The sequence below is a fragment of the Paramormyrops kingsleyae genome, chromosome 8 (assembly GCF_048594095.1).
Source record: "Paramormyrops kingsleyae isolate MSU_618 chromosome 8, PKINGS_0.4, whole genome shotgun sequence".
Lineage (NCBI taxonomy): Eukaryota > Metazoa > Chordata > Actinopteri > Osteoglossiformes > Mormyridae > Paramormyrops > Paramormyrops kingsleyae.
Genome location: NC_132804.1, coordinates 21,790,694 through 21,810,377, shown reverse-complemented (window position 1 = coordinate 21,810,377; position 19,684 = coordinate 21,790,694). Strand labels below are relative to the sequence as shown.

At 46.7% G+C, this 19,684-nt stretch overlaps 1 protein-coding gene across 2 annotated transcripts in view; it reads left to right on the top strand.

Moving 5' to 3' along the window:
• The window catches only part of gnas (GNAS complex locus), a 44,527-nt gene extending 26,368 nt beyond the window's left edge, over positions 1 to 18,159 (top strand). The window contains exons 3-12 of one of the 2 annotated variants that reach the window (XM_023795429.2): positions 923 to 977; positions 1,332 to 1,451; positions 4,593 to 4,690; positions 15,157 to 15,211; positions 15,722 to 15,795; positions 15,942 to 16,000; positions 16,146 to 16,266; positions 16,774 to 16,904; positions 17,017 to 17,084; positions 17,237 to 18,159. In XM_023795429.2, coding sequence (XP_023651197.1) covers positions 923 to 977; positions 1,332 to 1,451; positions 4,593 to 4,690; positions 15,157 to 15,211; positions 15,722 to 15,795; positions 15,942 to 16,000; positions 16,146 to 16,266; positions 16,774 to 16,904; positions 17,017 to 17,084; positions 17,237 to 17,383 — 928 coding nt within the window. In that variant the 3' untranslated portion in view covers positions 17,384 to 18,159. The remainder of the gene's footprint in view (positions 1 to 922; positions 978 to 1,331; positions 1,452 to 4,592; positions 4,691 to 15,156; positions 15,212 to 15,721; positions 15,796 to 15,941; positions 16,001 to 16,145; positions 16,267 to 16,773; positions 16,905 to 17,016; positions 17,085 to 17,236) is intronic. The other variant, XM_023795430.2, reaches the window with a different exon arrangement.
• The last annotated feature ends 1,525 nt before the right edge of the window (positions 18,160 to 19,684 follow it).

The window sequence follows — 19,684 nt, the reverse complement described above, 5'->3', positions numbered from 1 at the left end:
TGAGGAGAGGCAGGGAATGTATGGAGGGGAGTGATTTTTGTATCCATTCCAACGTGCTATTTTGGGGGGTGTGGCTTTCTGGAAAATATGTTAATCAGTTAAGGTGGCGTGTGCATCAAGCCGGCGCCTCTGAGGCTGGGCTGCATGTCTGCCCCATTTGATCCTGTTCCAGATACCATGTGCCTGCCAGTTTCGTCCTGCATGTCCACGGACCAGCCTTTGTCTGCTGGTGAATAGCATTCACATTCATGAGTAATACAAAAGCTTACTTTAAACGTTCAATGTTCCTTTTTATCACTCTTGTACCTTGTGAGATCCAGGGCCTAAGGGGGCCATGAAATCCTGCAAAAAAATAAAGTGATTTTCTAATCTCCCACAGTTAATAGATTTTGGCACGATTAGTGACCTTTTATGGTTGGTGTGTTGTTTGGTGTCAGGCACGTAACAGCCCAGTTATAAACTGGGAACTGAGTGTGATGTGAGTTACAGCATCCAGCAAACCTAAAATGTATATGAGCGGTAGGACCTGCTAGTTTTTATGTCTTATTCAGGCGAGGTTTTTAGGGAAGCGTGTTCCCTGTGTCACGACAGGGGCGCCGTTGCCAAGCAGACCTTTTCGCTGGATATCCGACGGTCATGTGACATGCTGGGGGTCAGAAGCAGGCTGGGAAGGATGTCTTGCAGCTTTGTGGCCTGTCTGATGTAGCCAGGGGTGGATGCGCCAGCGACTGTTCATTGGCTCCCTGTTTCTCTGGCTGAAAGCCCTCCTCATCTTCAGGCTCTGATTGGAGCAATGAGCCAAATGACCAGTAAAAAAAAAAAAATCCCCTACATTAATAAAGATGCTTTAATTATCTCCTGTTTTACCTGTTATTTGGTTTATACTGTTTTTGAGTTCAATTTTTTTCTTTTTGCCTTACAGAGAGAAAAAACAGAAAATTCAGGATATTAAAAATAACATTAAAGAAGCTATAGAGGTAAGTTTGTGCTTTTACAATTTCTCCGGTTAGATCTACTGAAATAAGACTGCTTCATAACTGTTCATGGGGCCTGTGAGGAACTTAAACTAGCCGGTAATTTTATTCTCCGACTTCATCACAAGTTTGCGATTTTTACATCTGTGTAATGATAGTAATAGTAGTAATTAGTACTTTGGATCTAATTAGAGCTGGAAGTTTAACGAGAGTCTGTACTGGGGGAATGTAAATGAGGCCTTTTGTCAGCGTAATTTGCCTTTAAACGTGTTTAAGAACATGTTCTTGTACTCGAAGTGTTGCCTTGTTAATGTGTGCGTCTCACGTTTAAACCCGCGTTCCATGTCACCCTCCCAGACCATTGTGGCCGCCATGAACACTCTGGCGCCGCCAGTCCAGCTCGCCTGTCAGGAGAACCAGTTTCGGATCGAGTACATCCTCAACTTAGCGAATCAGAAGGACTTTGAGTTTCCCTCTGTGAGTGTGACTGCCATCACGCACCCATGCACCCATGCACCCATGCACCCATGCACACGCACACCAATGGGTTGAGGTGGAGCAGACGGCCGCAGCGTCTGGCCGAGACGCGAGCTCCACGTAGCCGCGGCCTGCCGCCTTCCAGCGGGATGTCCTTCCTGACACTGCCCCTGGTTTAGCTAGGAGGAGGCCCTCCTGTAAATAGGGTGAATGGAGGGTGAAAGGTTTGGGGGAGCAGGGGTGGGTCTCTTCCTGTTTTCGAGATTCATTTCCCTTCACACTGCTTCAGGGATGCATGTGGCACAGCCCCCCGCCCCCCGCCTCGGGTGCTATGGGCTCCTTGCACTAACGGGGCTCCAGTTAGCTGCAGAGCACTTTTCAGTTTATAAATCTGCCACCTTGTGAGAAATTTTAGGAAACTCACTGGGGCTGGAATCTGAACAAACCAATGCATGATTCTATTTTGAGTGTTTCGTAAAATAAACCCAGGTAAAGAGGTTGAATTCCCTAATACCCCCCCTCCCCCGATGAACTTTGTACTTTTCTGCAATCAAGACTGAAAAGCACCCCCTCTTCTTCCCAGTAAGACCATAGAAAGCAGGTGAAGATCTTTAGTGGCCTGGGCTCTGCTGCAGTAATTAGCAGGTACACCGTGCCTTCTGGGGGGTAATTGAATGGATGAGCGTCTCACCTGAGAGTCACACGCTTCTGCGCTGTGTGACTCATTAAGCCCAATTGTGTGCTAATGACCCTTAAACTGGCCCCTCTGAGGATGCTTTCACATGGTGCTGGGAATTGCAGCACTCTGGGGCCTGTGGGGCCTGTGCTCTGTCTCAGCATAGCTGTGGGGGGGTGGTGTAGAGGGGAGGGGGTGGGCCCTGAGCGCTAGTTAGTTTTTAAACTAGTTTTGACTTCCTAAGTAACTTCTCTGCAAAAGAAATTTATGGTTACTTTACCTGGTTGCTGATTAATTCCCAGTGACTACAGACACGCTTAACACTGTTCAGAGCCGTGGGCACATGGCTACCACGGAACTTTCCAGATCGGCGTTTGATTCGCAGTGGTGTTTGTGGCGAGGGTGTGGGCTGTGACAGCGGAAGCTGTGCCTGAATGAAGTGGATGCCCCCCCCCCCCCACTGGGAACCAGTTTGACTGGTCCACTGAGATGCCGGCGTGCGTGTGGGAGGGTGAGGACGTGTGGAGAGCGGCTTCGCGGCTGGTGGGGGGAGTGTCACACAGGCTCGCATGGGGCCACACGCTACCTGCTACGGTTCCCTCGGCAGCAGCGGGTTGCTCCTCCAGCTCTGTTTGCGCTGCTCGAAACCCCGAGAATTCCCTGTCTGATCAGCACTGGCCGGGCCTGATTCTCCCGCCGTGGCTCTGAGCCCCATTGGAGCACTAGACCGACATCAAACAGACCCTCGACACAGTGAAATGGACAGCGGATGTTGATCAGCGCACAGATGAGTCGTTTTGGTTTCTGGGAAATTGAAGTGTATTCACCTCCAGGATTCTGCGGGCTGCACAATGCTGCCCGTCTCTCCGTTGAATGCCCACAGCAGCCTGTTCATGGTCCTTATCGTCTTGATTTCTTCTCTCTCGGCCCCCTCTAAATATATCCTTGTAGGAGAAGAGAGGCCTCTGTCAGCCCCCTGGTTCCGTGGGTTGTCCGGCCGCTGTCGGTTCCGCTTGGCCGCGCACATCAGGATTTCAGTGGGCCAGAACATTGCCAGAAATGTTTTGGGTGCTTATTTATTCTTTTTGTGAAAACAATCTTCTATTGTTCATTTGGCTTCATTTACTTGTGTTCTGAACTAACATGACAATTCTGTAAGTCTAGAAAGGGACTGGGGGCTCTGAGCGTTGGGGGCCTGCATCTAATTATTGCACAAATTCACCGAGCGATTTCTTAAGGTCCCTGCACCCTGCCTTGTATATCCAGGTTGTTGTGCATAGTCTCCCTACCCTCTACATCATCTCCTCTACATCATCTCCTCTACATCATCTCCCTACCCTCCCCATCTCCTCACATCTTCATTGTGTCCTGATGGTCACCCATGCTTATATGCAACTCTCACTTGAACATCCAGCCCCACAGACACGCACCCATCCATGACCTCTCAGGCACAGCCTTGACTCATATTGGTTTAGCAGATGGTGACTTACAGATATGCTCATCCTTAGTAGTTTTCCATTTTAATTAATGTTTTTGACCAAGATCTGACTGAGCTCTAGACCTGGATTTTTAAAGCCTCGGAGTCCAATGCGGAAAACATTAAACGGACCTTCGACACAGTGAAATGGACATCGGGTGTTGATCAGATCACAGATGAGTCGTTTTCCAGGTTTCTGGGAAATTTAAGTATCTTTTGGTTTTATACACCACACGCGCACACACACGCACACACAACTTGTAATTTTGGGTTTTTTCGGTTGATGCTTTGTTTTAAGCTAGCTTAGCTGTGTAGCATGTCCAGAGCTGCCTTTTCTGCTCTCAATCTGGTCATGTTCGGTTACAAAAGAGAGAAAGTAAGACATACTGCCATGCAGGAAGGCCTATGGACACGGAGAAACAATACAGCATTCAGCGGCCGCAAAGAGGACCGTAGGCGGGCCTAGTAATGTAATAAGGAGCCCCCCCCCACCACCCCTCTGCCGTGTGCATGTGACTGATTATAAAGAAACTCTCTGTTGATGTGACACTCGATGACTGCTCTCTTTGGGAGGGGTGAAGCTTTCTGGAGCAGAAGAGATGGGATGGAGGATTTAAGTTAGGATGCCATTCTTAATGCAGCTCGGTCTGCCGGCTGAGATGTTTATACGTTCAGATATATGGTGTCTGTAAGGCTGAGTGCACGGCGTGCAGAGTGGCTCTGCCGTGTGCCGTTTTTTTTTTTTTTTTTTTTGGAAAATCCTGGAATCGTTGCTCCTCTGGCCCCAGAACGTCCTGTAACCTTCCATGCTGGGCTCCACTGAGGGACCCAGCGGATGACTCTGGTGATGTCGTGCTCTTTGGGTTGAGCAGGGTCTCCTGGGAGTACTGTGTGTTAGTTTGCATGCACGTAAGGAGTCGTGTAAGTCGCTATCAGTCTCACCTGTTAACCCTCCTCCCCCGCCCCCCCCCCCCCCTCTATTCCACAGGAGTTCTACGAGCATACGAAGTGCCTGTGGCAGGACGAGGGGGTGCGAGCCTGCTTCGAGAGGTCAAACGAGTACCAGCTGATAGACTGCGCACAGTAGTGAGTACCCATTCCGGGCCGTATAACCTCACGGGAACCCCGTTTTTGTTTAGCCTTTTGTGACGTTTGCCACCCTGGGCCATCATGAGATTCTGGAAAGCCTGTTGCATCCATGAGTAGGAACGTGGCTCAGTGAACCACGCCTCTGTGCCTGTGATCAGACCCCAACCTCAGCAGAGTAGTCACATGTCCGTAGGTTCTTGAGCAATGCCCTTAACCCCCAGCTCTAGGGGCACTGCACACTGGCTGACCCTGCACTGTGACCCCCCCCCCCTCCGCCAAGCTTGCTCTCACCTCCATGGGTGTCTCTGTGTCTCAAGGAGATCAAGATGGGGTAGGCAGCGAGAAGCAATCTGATGTACTTGTACTTGTATGTGTACAAATGGCAAATAAAGGATCACTTTGTCATTTTGTCTAAGTTGCATTTTAATTGGTTTGTATAGCTGTGTAAGTGACAGTCAAGCTGGATAGTCTTTGTCTGTCTGTCTGTCTGTCTGGGCAATGCCACTGTCTGGCAGTTCCCATCTGGTTTTTCCACAGCAGAAGGCATAATGCCATCTCCTCCTCTTCAGTTCCTTTATACAGGCCCCGTTTTCTCTCCTACCTTATCCTCCTGCCAATCTCTCTCTCTCTCTGGCTCCCGCCCCCATTTCGAAGCAGGGCCCTAGTCACATGACACGGGTGCTCAAGAGAAGTCATTAGTGTCGCGCAGTGGCGTCAGGCGAGCGCCGGCGTTGTGCTCCTGCGCCCCGCTGCAGCCCAGCCTGCCTTTCCCTTCTGGGTTACCTGCGCTTGCATGGCCGGTGCTCCCTGTCGTGCCTTGTGCTGAGCCCAGCCAGACCGGAAGTCCCCCCCCCCCCATGCAGTGTGCTTATGTAAACGGAGGAGGCCAAAAGCAAAAGGGAAGGCTATTTATAGCCCAGGATGGCTGCAGGAGGAGAGATACTGATAGAGAGAGACTGAGGCATAGCAAAGGTGGCCGTCTTTCTCCCTTGGAGGGAATTGAAGCGGCAGAGAAAGGGCCTCTTCTTCTGCTGAAGAACAAAGGGCTGCTTTCATCCTCTCACCCTCGTCTGGACATTGAAAGCACACGCTTTGCTGGGCAATGCATTGATAAACCTGGTGCGCAGTGGATATAATCCTGCACTCGGAGGTTAGTTAGCGATTAATTTGCGTGCTTCCTGTCACATGACTCTCATGCTTGGCTCGGCAGTGCTGCTTGCCCTGACCTGCTTGTCAGTGGATTTGCATTTGGAGTCTCTGTAGTGTTGGTCCCGTCTCCGTTTACTGGTTGCAGGACTTTGGAAGTCTGAAATAACCGCCAATACTCCCCCCTCCCTTTTTAAAAAAAAATAAAATAAGAATGGGATAGCCCCCTTACCCCAGTGTAGCTTTACACAGAGTTTGTGTATGTGCTTTGGTTGAACTAAGGTTGCCGCTGTAGACAGGAATTGCCTGTGTTGTTGTTGGTGTCCTCACTGCTATATTGGCGACTGTGAGGGGGAGGAAGGGCAAATGAGTCTGGGGATGTTTGGTCGTTGCTTTAACTGACGACTGCAGCACTTGAGTGACTTCTGTCTGATCCCCTCGTGCTTTTGGACTGTGAGGTGATCCCAGAATGCCCCAAGGAAGCCCCCCAAAACAGGAAGAACGTACCAACTCCACACACTGTCATTTTTGTGGACATTGGCAAAACATTTTGGAATATGCGGCTTGTTAATTATCAAGCCTACTTAGGGTGGAGTAGAAGTTTTTATTACCCAGAATTACTGAGAAAAGCGTGCTATCAAAAGCTGACACATCCAACTGATCATTTGCGTGCCTCTAGAACAAAGCTTGGTCCATCCTTGGGAGAGGTTGGGTGCGTTACGTTTACAGGGCAGTCCTGAATGTGAGAAGATGCACCGGACACTAGTGACTGATGGAGAAGTGCACACTTTCATGGTGTGATGTTTCTCAGTGCTGATCCTTGAGACTCTATTCTTCTTTCCACTTAGTTTTCATAGCCTGTTATTTTCCTTAAGCCAACTCTGAGTAATACCTCAATCATTTATCACCAAACTCATCGAAATAGTAAATTCGGCAGGTAAATTCCGCCGGTGGGTCTATTTTTATCCCCCCTGACAGCACGCCGCCGTGGAGAAGGAATCACTGCTGTAGAAGCCATGGCGACGGCCAGCAGCGGTGCTAAAATAATAGCAACCAGGCTAAATAAGGAAATACTTAAGGGATTATTTTAAGAATGTCAGTGAGACAAAGGCCAGCTTTTGTGCTGCGTTAAGGCGACATTCCTGACACCGGGCCCAGTGCCCCACAGACCAGCTGTGATTTCAGATTTTTTTGCATATGGTGAAGAAATCACTTTGATCGCAGTCTTTTATATCTGGTTTGGACCCTTGCTGCCAGTCGTTAATGGCATATGATAGTATGTGTTTTTATATATATGTGGAGATGTGCTCTGACCTATAAAGGATGGATATATATATATATATATATATATATATATATATATATAATATAAAAAATATCCATCCTTTATAGGTCAGAGCACATAGGCCTATATGTGGCCTGGCCTGGGAGGATGTTCAGACATTTTTTTTTTCTTGTTTCAGTTGTTCCTTTCGGTGTAACGCTTCTTGTTTACAGAGACGATGTGTTTGGCCCATCCACATGATCATGATGTCATATGTCTGTCGCGCCCGCGTGTCTCACTGGGCCACAGTAGGGTGAGGTGCTGGTGGTGGCTCACGCTTTACGGGTGAGAGTTGGGGCGAGCAGCGGCAGAAACACACACACACACACTATTTTTTGTTTCCCTCTCTATGGTGGCGGCATCTTATAACAATGTTTCATTATTAGCCAATCTGTGATCAGGACCCGTTTTAAATATGGAATATGGTTCTACAGTGACATCACATTTTGAATGAGAATTATTGAAATTAACCTTTGGTGCAGCTGCTTGTGACTGGCTTTAATTTAAAGATGCATGGTCAGTGGCTTGTCGTTGTAGCACAGTGCCTCAACAGGCAGCTAACCCGGCAAAAAGGTGGTTGTTATTAACGTAACCGGAGGTACTGAGAGATTCCTGGGCCACTGGAGTTTTTCAGAGGCAGATGGTCATCGTGTAATAAAGCTAGAGAAGCTTTTAACTCCCTTTTCAAGCTTCACAATCTGTCGACACAGTAATTATCAACAAAAGAAAGCAAAGTGATAAAAAAAATAAGTGATTCTGAACAACTAAGGACTCCAAAAAAATGCAATCTATCAGCCCACTGGTTTTCCATTTTGAAACTCCTCTGGATATAATATTAGTTCACAGTGCTTCGTGACAGTTCCCAGTCATTTCGTGAAAACACCTTGCAAAAAATATAATTTTTCCTTGAATCATAGAAAGGTTTCTCCGGGTTCTGGTTGACCTGTGTAACAGCACACGTGCTGTCCAAGATGGCGCCGTTAAATGGTTGGTATTAAGCTGCATTTTATGGGCTTTAAGTGTGTGGCGTGTGTTGGAGGTATTCTGGTTAGTGTGGAGTGCTCCCTGGACCTGAGAGATCAGCTATCTAATCCTGTTTTTAAAATGATTATCTAACCGTAAGTCAGGGTTACCAACCTTGGTCAGCTGGCTGGAGTGAGGTTTTCAGTTTGGGACGAGTCTGCACACACATGTCCATGCATTTACATGAATGTGACCATTATATTACGTTGTAAATAGTCTGCACGGTTTGCTGCTTTTGATGTAGCCAATTTTAGGTTGGTAATGGAATAATATAGATTTGCCATAACATTTCTTGCGTGAGAGTCTGAAAGCACGAGATGCGCGAGGCTTGGCAACCCTGATTAGTTTTTCATTCTGCTCTTAGCAACCGGTGATTTAAAATTTGCGTTTTTGTGATGCCTCTTGGAAGCAAGTGGACATACCTTTTAAAGACCTATAAAATGCATACAGCTTATTTGCTCATGTAGCACGTTATGCTGGGTTTTTGTGTGTGATTTTAGTCATGTGGAGCAGGAAACCTTTTTAAAGAGGGCAATGGAGGAGTGGGCTTGTGGGCTAGGGTCTGTGTCTGTGATTAGAAGGTCACTGGTTTGAATCCCAGGGTCGGCAGAGTGACATCACCATGGTGACCATACCATCTCAAATGTTGCTTTGGATAAAAATGTGTGACAAATAAATGTAATGTAAATTAGCCGCCCCCAAATTTTCCTGTGTATGAAAGTTCACCAGAGGCATCAGGCTCTGTCGAGAGTCACGTAAAGCTTGCTTTTGGGGTGTGGGCATGGGGTCCTGCTGGGGGTTAGGGTGATGGCACCGCCTGACTCCTGCATTTGTCGTCTTGCGCGTCCGTGTATGCGCGTCCGTGTATGCGCGTCCGTGTATGCGCGCCCGTGTATGCGCGCCCGTGTATGCGCGCCCGTGTATGCGCATGCCCGGCCAGCTGATGTGCTTCCGCCCCCGGGTGCCCCTCGCACCCTCGCCTCCCTCCTCTCCATAGTCGCGTCTCCGCTGTGACAGAAAATGGCTGAGACTGACTCATCAAATGGGGAGGGAGGGGGAGAGAGAGAGAGAGAGTGTGTGTGTGTGTGTGTGTGTGTGTGTGTGTGTGTGTGAGAGAGAGAGGGAGAGAGAGAGGAAGAGATTTCACTGGAAATGAGGCGGGGATGAGCGAGGAGAGGGAGCAAGAGAGAGGAGGAAGAGGGAGAGTGGGAAAGAGAGAGGAGAGAGAGGGTGCAGGAGAGAGAAAGGGAGCAGTTCTGCTATTTGCTGGCCCTGTGTGTGTGTGTGTGTGTGTGTGTGTGTGTGTGTGTGTGTGTGTGTGTGTGTGTGTGTGTGTGTGTGTGTGTGTGTGTGTGTGTGTGTGTGTGTGTGTGTGTGTGTGTGTGATGTTGGCGTGCATTGTGACCAGCGGCCGCATATGAAAGTGCACTGTTCATCGATGTGGAGGGCGCTCATCAAATGAGTTTTGTTCAGTCGTTTTGGTTTGTGTCTATGAAAGGGTTAAGTGTTTCTCCTCTGTCTTTCCCTCTCTGGCTTTTTTTCCCTTCATTATTTTCTGTTTTTTGTGTACCCTCATGTCTGGCGCTACTTTCTCTATCCATCCCCCTCTCCCTTCAGTCCTGCTCTCTCTCTCTCTCTCTCTGGCTCAACTCCAGTCACACAAGATTTGGAGCTGATAGTCTATTTATAGCGCCCATGGTTCTGTCGCCATGGCAACCAAGCTGGAGGCCAGGGCGCCAGGGAGCTATTTTTGGATCCGTTCTGTAATGTTAGACAGAGCTTAGGCCCTGCTCTTTTTCGCTCGCTTGCTCACTCTCTTTTGCTTCCCCCCTCCCTCTGCCTCTCCCTCCCTCCCTCTCTCTCCCCCTCCCTCTCTCCCTCTTTTTCTGTGTCAGACCTGACTTGCAGAGAGGTGTGTGCACATGCAGAAGGGAGTGGATTAATGGCAGTTAAGGTGAATGAGTTGCTGTCGCTAAGCATTGGGCTGTAATGGATTCACCAAAAATAAACATATTCCTTTTTGTGGAGGGGGGGGGGGTAGCATATTTCTTGCTGAACTTCTTCAGTTCCCTCTGATTGATCACATGTTGCCCTGTGATTGTACCCAGTGTTGGAAGACATCTTAGCTAATGTCAGACTTTGTTTATTAAGAGAAGGAAAAGCCGCAGTTTGTTCCTCACAGTCATTAGGAAGCAGGGGGTGTGGTGTGCCCATGGAGGCGGGACTTCCGACTGTGAACCCACTTCCTGTTCTTGCCCTCTGTTACGCTACCATAGCCTTCATCATACAAGCCAGATCTGATTTGATTTTAATTTGAATTTGGGTGGCCGGCCTGACCCAGGATGACGTCTCCATCCCCGCAGTGAGCTCGGTGGGTTGTTTTTGAGACGCGGTCATAATTTGGAGTCGCATTCAAAGGCCTCGACGAACCTACAGCACTCTGCAAAAGTCTGAGGCAATCTAATGTTTAAAGCTTATCGGGGTAGTAAGCGTATATTTGCTCAGAACAAACACAATTTAACTGTATGCCAATTAAAATTAACGTAACACAGTTACTAATAACTTGAGATGTCTAGAAGAACACTGCTTCAGTTACTAAACTTTTTTAAACCAGCCATTCCATGCATTTGTTACATTTCACAACTAGCTCACTTAATTTAATTAGTTTAAAAGTCAATGAGCTGTTGATTAGCTCAGAGAGAGAGGGTAGTGGTCCAGTTGAACAATGCATGGGTGTATTGGACGGTTGCAGCAAGTACTGGGGTGACTTTAGGAGAGGTTTTGAAATGGCTAAGCTGACAGACTTTGACAGAGATCATAGTTTTACACCAGCATGAAAATCATTTAAACATTTTCTTTGACTGCCCAAGACCTTTGGACAGTACTATAAGGGCACTGAGCAGAAGAGAGGCAGCACAGGAGAATCTCATTTCTTGGGTCAGGGTGGGGAATCCCCAGAGGAGAGTCTGAAATATAACTAACTGGCCAGGCGCTTTTAATGTGGCTAAATATGGGCAAATCATCCCTAAATCAACATGCCAGAACTCACCTTTCCTGATTAAGGCCTTGTTCACTGTCACCTGTTCCTATTCTTTTTCCCCTTGTTGGGCCTGGGTCAGCCCCCATACCCTCTCGATTCTACCCCCAGGCCCCATAATCCAGATCCCTAATACTTTCACCTTAACCAGATGAATGCATAGTGAGACCATTATCAGCTCTGCGGCTCTAATGTGCTGCCACAGAGACAGATGGCAGGCCGGCTGTCCTTGTTCTTTTGGGGCTGTTCTCTCACACTCCTTACTCCGCTGTCTGGGCGACTTGGCCGCCCTGGAGGATTTGGCACAGGCTGACTCCTTCAGGAGGCCACGGGATGGGAATCTGAAGATGCCTTCCTGGTCACCAGGGCAGCCCTCTGTGGCCTGTCGTCCGGTGAGCAGTGCTCTGTTCAGGTGTGGCTCTGTACCATCTCAGAACTTGTGGCCTGCTTTCACCTGCTACCTCTGGGGTTAATGTTGAATGGCCCAGTTTCACTGCAGTCCAGAGAAATCTCTGAACTTGTCGTGACCTTTATTTAGCATTATTGCGGCAAATGGGTGTACTGGCGTTTCCGTTTTTTTCCTTTTTCTTTCTTTCTCCTCCCTCTTTCCCACCAGTGAACTTGTAATTGTGTCCAGAATGCAGAAATGGAGTGAGATGGGGAACAGGGTTTATCAGTATCGGGGACAGTGGCACGAGGTTCGATCAGGTGATATAAGTTCAGTTGCTGTAAGAAGCAGGTATTGGGCAGCACATAAGGGCTGCAGAGCTCTGTGGACTGGACACGGTCATGGGGGGGGGGGGGCCTAAATGATTTATATTAATGACTCATTGCTCGAAAATAAAATAAGGAAAATGAGTCGAGAAAATGCAACGATAAGATGAGAATGAAGTGATGATTACAGGGCTGATTACAGGAGTGGAATTAGCAGCAGCTTCTCACTTATTTCAGGTGTGTGGTATGAAAATAGACACTATTGACTGTGGTGGCAAGTTTCTGCCTGATTTAATCTGATTGCTCTAGAGTTGTAGGCAGGTTCTGCATTTCTCTGCGTTGTTGTTCTACCAGCAAGATATAAAGGTGTAAAATGCAAAAGGCCACGCCTTCTGTACTTGATTGGCATCTGGAAACAGTTGTGTTTGAACCCTCAGCTAGTTTTATTCAACTTGGTACGTGTATCTAGTCAAGTGTTGATTGGGCCAATGAACTAGCAGGTCACGTGTTAAAAGTTTCAGTAAAGGTTCAAAATGGTGGAATAATCTATGTGGGGAAAGAGGCGTGGCCTTGGGGATCAGAAGCTGGTGAATAGAGCTGCTTGTGAACTTTGTCAGGCCGAGTTGTGGCATCATTTATGTTTGTGCTATAGCGCCACCATCTGACCTGTCTGCGAGGTTGAGAACATGAAGTGCTTTGCTGGTTTAACCTATCAATATAATAATCTTGCACTTAAAACTTCCAGTTTCACAACTGAATTTATTGATGTCCGTTTTCAAGGTTAAACAGGAAATGCAAAATACATTTTCCTAAAACTTAAATTGACATTCAAGGTGTATGCATTTTCGTTTGAATTCATGGGGACCCAGAATGTTCCTGTAATTATGATTTGTTAGATATGTTATTTTATGTTAATTTGCACTACACTCCTGTTAAATGTTAAAAGAACCTTTCGTTTCTCTGTTTAGAAGTAGAGAAAGTCTTTTTTTTTTTTTTGCTCTTGTTGGATGGGTCTCCATTGCTCATATTCTGGCCTTTCTTCAGAACATCTGAATTCAGGCAATTATCAAGTAATCATCTGCCTGTTCTTTAGCATTAACTGCACATGGTTTAGTAAATATCTAAATACTTCTTAGTGTGTGCAGTTTGAAGATCAGTTTCACAAGCCAGTTTCAAGTAGCAACTTTGAACCTTGTATACTTTTTTGTGATCCATGGTGACAGTGGCAAACAATTTTCCATGTGATGTACTTTGTGTAGCAAGAAATTACTTTAGAGAGTCCAGCTAGACAGGCCCGCTTTATGCTGCGTTTGGAATGAAGGCTTGTGGGACAGACTGGCCCCTCTGGTGGTTCAATACAGAACTGCAGTCGCAGACTTTTTCATCTGCCCTGTGATGTCTGTCCCACTGCGAGACATGGATTAGCGTACTGTTTAATCTTTGGAGAAATAAAATATAAGCCCTAGGTTAAACTGTGTTTTGGGTCAAAGTAAGTGCTGTAGCAGGTATAGCAGACATAATGTCTGTTAATGAAGGCACTGGGTCAGAGGTCGGATAGTCACTGTGGAGAGACACAGGGCAGTTTCTGTGAAGGCTTTTGCACACAGTGCCTCTGTTTCTTAATGAGGCTTTTGCGTAATGGTGAATCCGACAGTCGCTGGTCAACATTGATTGGTCTAGCAGCCAGTCAGGTGCTTTTGATATGTAACTGACTAATTCAGTGCATCGACAGGTTGGGGTGGATTCTGGCTGTCGTGTGACGTGGTGAATATGGTGACTTTTGCATGATTTCACCACATAAAAAGAAACTTCTGCAGACTGTACACTGACATTGCCCCTTCACCAGAAAGAACCAGTAGGTCCACATCCCCTTGACGTCTATAAGAGCTTCTGCATGGTGACTAGCTCTTCCTGCATTCAGCCGGTGAAATGGGTCTTCTAGGACGGAGACCCCGGTTGGTAACATCTGCGCGCGCTCTGCAGACTAGGCCCAGTCAGCAAATGTCCTCCTGGCTATGAGAGAGATCTCTGCTGTTTTAATTTGACCACCGGGGTGAGCTGTTATTGGAATGGGCCTATTAATAGAGGGAACGTCTATAATTGAGACGGCGTAGTTGGATTTTAGCAGCGGGCATGCCTTTCGGAGTGGGCTGGGTGCTCGTGTCCCGTGACGCGCCCGTCGCCCGTTGCCCCTCCCCCACCGCTGCAGCTGCTGCTTTCCCGTCACATTCCGGCCTTCTGCACCACATTCCTTGTTATCTCAGAGGGGTCACATACCTCAGGCCCTCTTCACCTGCTCCCCGCAGCTGCACGCTGCGCTGGAGCGGCCGTCCGTCTGGCTGCCCGTGCCGCTTTCGGGGTCCTTCCTGTAGCAGGCTGGCTAATCCGGGCCTGTGCTATCTATCCCCCGGCCCAGCCTGGCCCTGCCTCCCCCACCCAATAATCACACCTGGGCTGACATGGAGATTTTTGTCCGCGGCTCCACCGGTGATGGGACACCCAGCGTGAGTGCCGGTGAACTCCGCAGATGATGGAATTATAGGATGTGAGCTTTTCAGGTAGCCTTAATCCCCCCACGTGACGAGGATCGGTGGTGGTAAACAGTGATGTGTCTCTTGTAAAACAAATATGGGGACAGTAGACCTACAGGTGAGGTGAAGGGAGGTTACATGCAAACTCTCTGGAATCAAAATGGAGGGTCTCCCTGATCAAGGACCTACTGCTGCAACTGAGCTCTCCAAACTTTGAATGGGGAAACGGTTAGTTAGTTACCTGTAAGAAGCTGCAGGTCACCATACAGTAATCATCATGAGGGTACAGCTTAGTGTGTCAGTTCAAAGAAAAAACACATAAAGCTGTATGATCAATGTTACCTATACTCTTATTATTACTCCGTACTGTATAGTAAGACTTGTGGTTGGCGTACTGCTGTTATCCGGTGCCTGTGTCCACATCTCGGGCTGATTTAATTTCAGAGGCCTAACAGGGTACCCCCCTCCCCCCTCCCCGAATCCCTCCTACCACAGGAGCTCCACTGCCTACAGTGTTTGACTGGAGCAGCTAATGGTGACTCACTGCCTTCTAGTATCCTTGCACTGCTGAGGAGAAAACTGCCCCCTCTGCTGACCAGTTGTGAAACTACAAGTGGAAAAACTTGTATCCCCACTAACTGACCCACGTCCTTAAATTCAACTGTCTCTCTCTCTCTTCTCCTTTCAGCTTTTTAGACAAGATTGACATTGTGAAGCAGTCCGACTACACTCCCTCTGATCAGGTCAGTGTCCTGTTTGGCACTTGTCTTAAATGAGCACTTTAGTGATTTGCCACATTCAACAACAGAGGTGGGTCTCGTGGAAGGTAATGGCACATTGTGCTTTCCGAAAAGCCCAGCTTTTTTTTTCATGTAAATCACTCTTATGCTGATCCGGAGCAGTTAAATATTTGACGAGGAGCAGTCTTATTCATAAATGCGGGGTAGGTGACATAGCTGTGATCCTTAGCTATCTAGCCAGCATTTATTAATAAAACTGCCCCAATGGTCAAGATAGTCATTCACCTTCCAGCAGCGATCTCCACACACAGGTAGGTTGTAGGTATGAATCCCACCTCTGGTGGTTTGAAATGACCCAACTTGCCACCCAACTCCTGTAGTTTTAAAAATTTGCCATAGTGCTTGTATGCCCCCCCAATGTAATAGCGCTTAATATATATAAAATGTTTTGATTGGTTTTGGGGGTGCATCTGTGGGATTATTAACGGAACACAAACACTCATTCCCCCTCAGGACCTGCTGAGATGCCGAGTTCTGACTTCGGGGATTTTTGAGACAAGATTTCAGGTGGACAAAGTCAATTTCCAGTAAGTTGGGAAGATGGAACATTTTATTCCTGGATCCATCACGTAGCAGATACACTACATGTGATCTTCCGGTTATTGGGAATCGAGCTGTGAGGAAGGAGATGGATGCAAATGTTTGTTGTCCTCTTTCTCATCTTTCCTCACAGCATGTTTGACGTGGGGGGCCAGAGGGATGAGCGGAGAAAGTGGATCCAGTGTTTTAATGGTGAGGAGGACTCGCCCCATCTGATGCTCCTTGGAGTTTGGAAAAGGCGCCTTTGAATTCTCTGTGATTTACATGGCGTTCCGAGTGGCTGGTTGAGCAAGGCTGGACTCTTCCCCCCCCACCCCTCCCCGCTCTGTCCTCACAGATGTCACAGCCATTATTTTTGTGGTGGCCAGCAGCAGCTATAACATGGTCATCCGGGAAGACAATCAGACCAACCGCCTTCAGGAGGCTCTCAACTTGTTCAAAAACATCTGGAACAACAGGTATGGCCAGTAGATTAGATTAGAAGAAGCGGTTAGGCAAGAAAAAGCCATAAATTAACTGAGCCAGAATACCTGGTTGTACGAATTGATACTGATGAAAATGTATGTACTGTTTATTGCCTTGTGTGTTTCTGAATAAATGCATTGCACGGTTGCCCCAGCCAGCCCCCTCATCCATAGTTAGAGAGAGTGACATTACAAACTATAGCCAAGAGAGCAATTTGAATGGATTCTATAATTTCACATATTCTGAGTCATATGACAAACAAATAGTTCAAAATTAGCAGCTGATAGGCCAGTAGAGTTTAAAGGCATGGACTCTTAACCTCAAGGATATTGGTTCAAGTCCCAGATGGACCCTGGTGTTCTGGCCTTGAGCCAAGGTACTTAATCGGATCCGTTCTGTGTCACATCCGGCTATGGCAACGGTTTCAGTGACTTTGGTGTCACCTTAGTGTTAATTTTGGTATCTTACCTATAAGCGGCCATTTTTCTTCCTCTCCCCAGGTGGCTACGGACCATTTCTGTCATCCTCTTCCTCAACAAGCAGGACCTACTGGCCGAGAAGGTTTTGGCAGCCAAATCGAAAATCGAGGATTATTTCCCAGAGTTTGCGCGATACATAACCCCAGACGATGGTGAGTGCTGTTTTGACTTGCTGCAAGTGTTTGGGGGGGGGGGGGGGCGATGGGAGTCACAGGCAGCAACCACAATTAAAAAAACAATAAAAAATTCCTCTCCCATCCCCAGCATCACCCGAACCAGGGGAGGATCCACGAGTTACCAGGGCAAAGTATTTCATCCGAGACGAGTTCCTGGTGAGTGACATGCCTTCGTTCGTAGCATAACAAGCCTCCTTGTTAAAACACCCCCAGCACGCTGGGACATCCCAGTCTGCCCTGCTCCTAGGACCCTGATTGCTGCACTTGAGACGGACACATAACGGTGTTTCTCACCACTCGCTTCACAGAGGATCAGCACAGCCAGTGGGGATGGGAGGCACTACTGCTACCCGCATTTCACCTGCGCTGTCGACACGGAGAACATCCGCCGCGTCTTCAACGACTGCCGGGACATCATCCAGCGGATGCACCTGCGGCAGTACGAGCTCTTGTGATGGGAGCAGGGTGGGGAAAGACAGGCTCGGCCTCCAGACAGCCCCCCCGCCCCGCCCCACCGCTCTAACCTCCCCGCCCCCCTCCCCTCCTCATTCTGTGCTCTCCTGAGGACGACTTTTCTTGAAGTTTCAATAAAGTCAAATACGGCCCAATTTAAATAGACTCCAACATGCAGCAACTACAAAAATGAGAGACAAAAAGAGACAAAAGCCAGAACTGCAGAACTCCAAGCACTTTCCCCACTGCGCTCAGGACTGTAACACACAAACACACACACACACAAACACACACACACACACACACAGAGCGGTACTCTAAACCCTATTCTTTCCCTTGCAAGGAGCCGTCTGGCCACAAAACCCCACATTTCCCCTCAGTCAGCACACAGCTTTGTGGGGCACATAAAAACTGTCACACATGCAACGCTCTGATACCCACCCACCCACACACACACACACACACACACAGGCTCTCATTCTGTCCTGATGGGCCCAGGCCGCTGTCTGGCCGGCCGGCTCCTCTTCCTCTGCGCTCCCTGAGACGGCCGCCGCTGCCAGGAGGAGTCTGACAGCGTGAATAGGAGAATGGGCAGGAGCGTAAAGCCTTTGGGATGAGGAGTGCAGGCCGGGGCTTCAGCGCATCGGCAGCAGAGGAGGAGAGGCATGGACAACCGCGCATAAGCGGAATACACGCAGTGCAAAAAAATAATAAAAAAACCAACAAAAAAATTGACGATATAGATATTTATGTGTGTATAAATATGTATATATTTTATATATATATATAAATGCATATATATATATATATATATATATAAATGCATATATATATATATATATATATAAATGCATATATATATATATATATATATAAATGCATATATATATATATATATATATAAATGCATATATATATATATATATATATAAATGCATATATATATATATATATATATAAATGCATATATATATATATATATATATATAAATGCATATATATATATATATATATATATAAATGCATATATATATATATATATATATAAATGCATATATATATATATATATATATATAAATGCATATATATATATATATATATATATATAAATGCATATATATATATATATATATATAAATGCATATATATATATATATATATATAAATGCATATATATATATATATATATATAAATGCATATATATATATATATATATGTATATGTATATATATATATATATGTATATGTATATATATATATAAAAAATATGATCAATTTATTTTCCTGTAAGTCAGCCCTTGTGTCCCTCTGCCCCCCCTCCCCCCCCCCCCCCCCCCAAGTTGCTGGTGTACACTGTGTGTGCTGTGTCCAGCTGTGCACCACTCAGCCCCCCCTCCCTTTTCTTGCCCCCCCAGCCCCCCGTACTTTGCTACTAAACTACATTGTCCACCTCTCCCCTCCTGGCCATGTGAAGTGTTTGTTGTTTTTTTTTTTCCTTTTTATTTTGGGAGGCTTTAACAACAGTTGATAAATGAGGAAAAAAATGTAACGCGAGACAGACCAACCGGACGGTCGCCTGGACACACACAGACCCCTCCCTCACCCTGGCTTTCAGTATGTCTGTCTATATTTTACTGCTGGACTATTACTCTTGTACAGACTGTAAAATGTATTATTTTGTACAACTTTATTGAGAAAAAAAACAGAACTTGTAGAAGATTCCTGTGCCTTGATCACGACTGTACGTGTTAAATGATGAGCTAAGATGTTAAGGTTTGTTTCACTGCGCTGTACAGCTGAGCCGCCCCCCCACCCCCGCGCCACACACTGCGTTGTTCACTCCCTGGGGGAGAGGGGAGCCCGTTGTCCATAGCTTAGGTTTTCCCCCCCTCCCCTGTTTGTTTGTTCATTATTTTCTTTTTTCCTTTCTTTTTTCCTTTCTTTATTCCCACCCCTCTTTATAATAGGATGAAGATGAATTTATTTATATATATACATAAAATAAACGTGTGTGTGTATATATATAAATTAAGTTTTTATTCCCCCCACCCCCCAGACCAGCCTACATTTTGGAGAAGGAAAAGTGGGTGCAATGTGAGGGGTTTATTTTTTATTTCCAACTTTTTTTTTTTTTTAAAGGAGCAGAAAAAAAAACCAAATGCAAAAACATTTATTACTAGTTTTTTCTTTTTATTATATAAGAAAAAAAGTGGTTGTATCAGTGTTTTGGGTCATTCCTTGTACTGCTCTGCAGAGTCCTGAGACTGGATGGGGGTGGGGTGTTTGCTGCAGATGATCCCA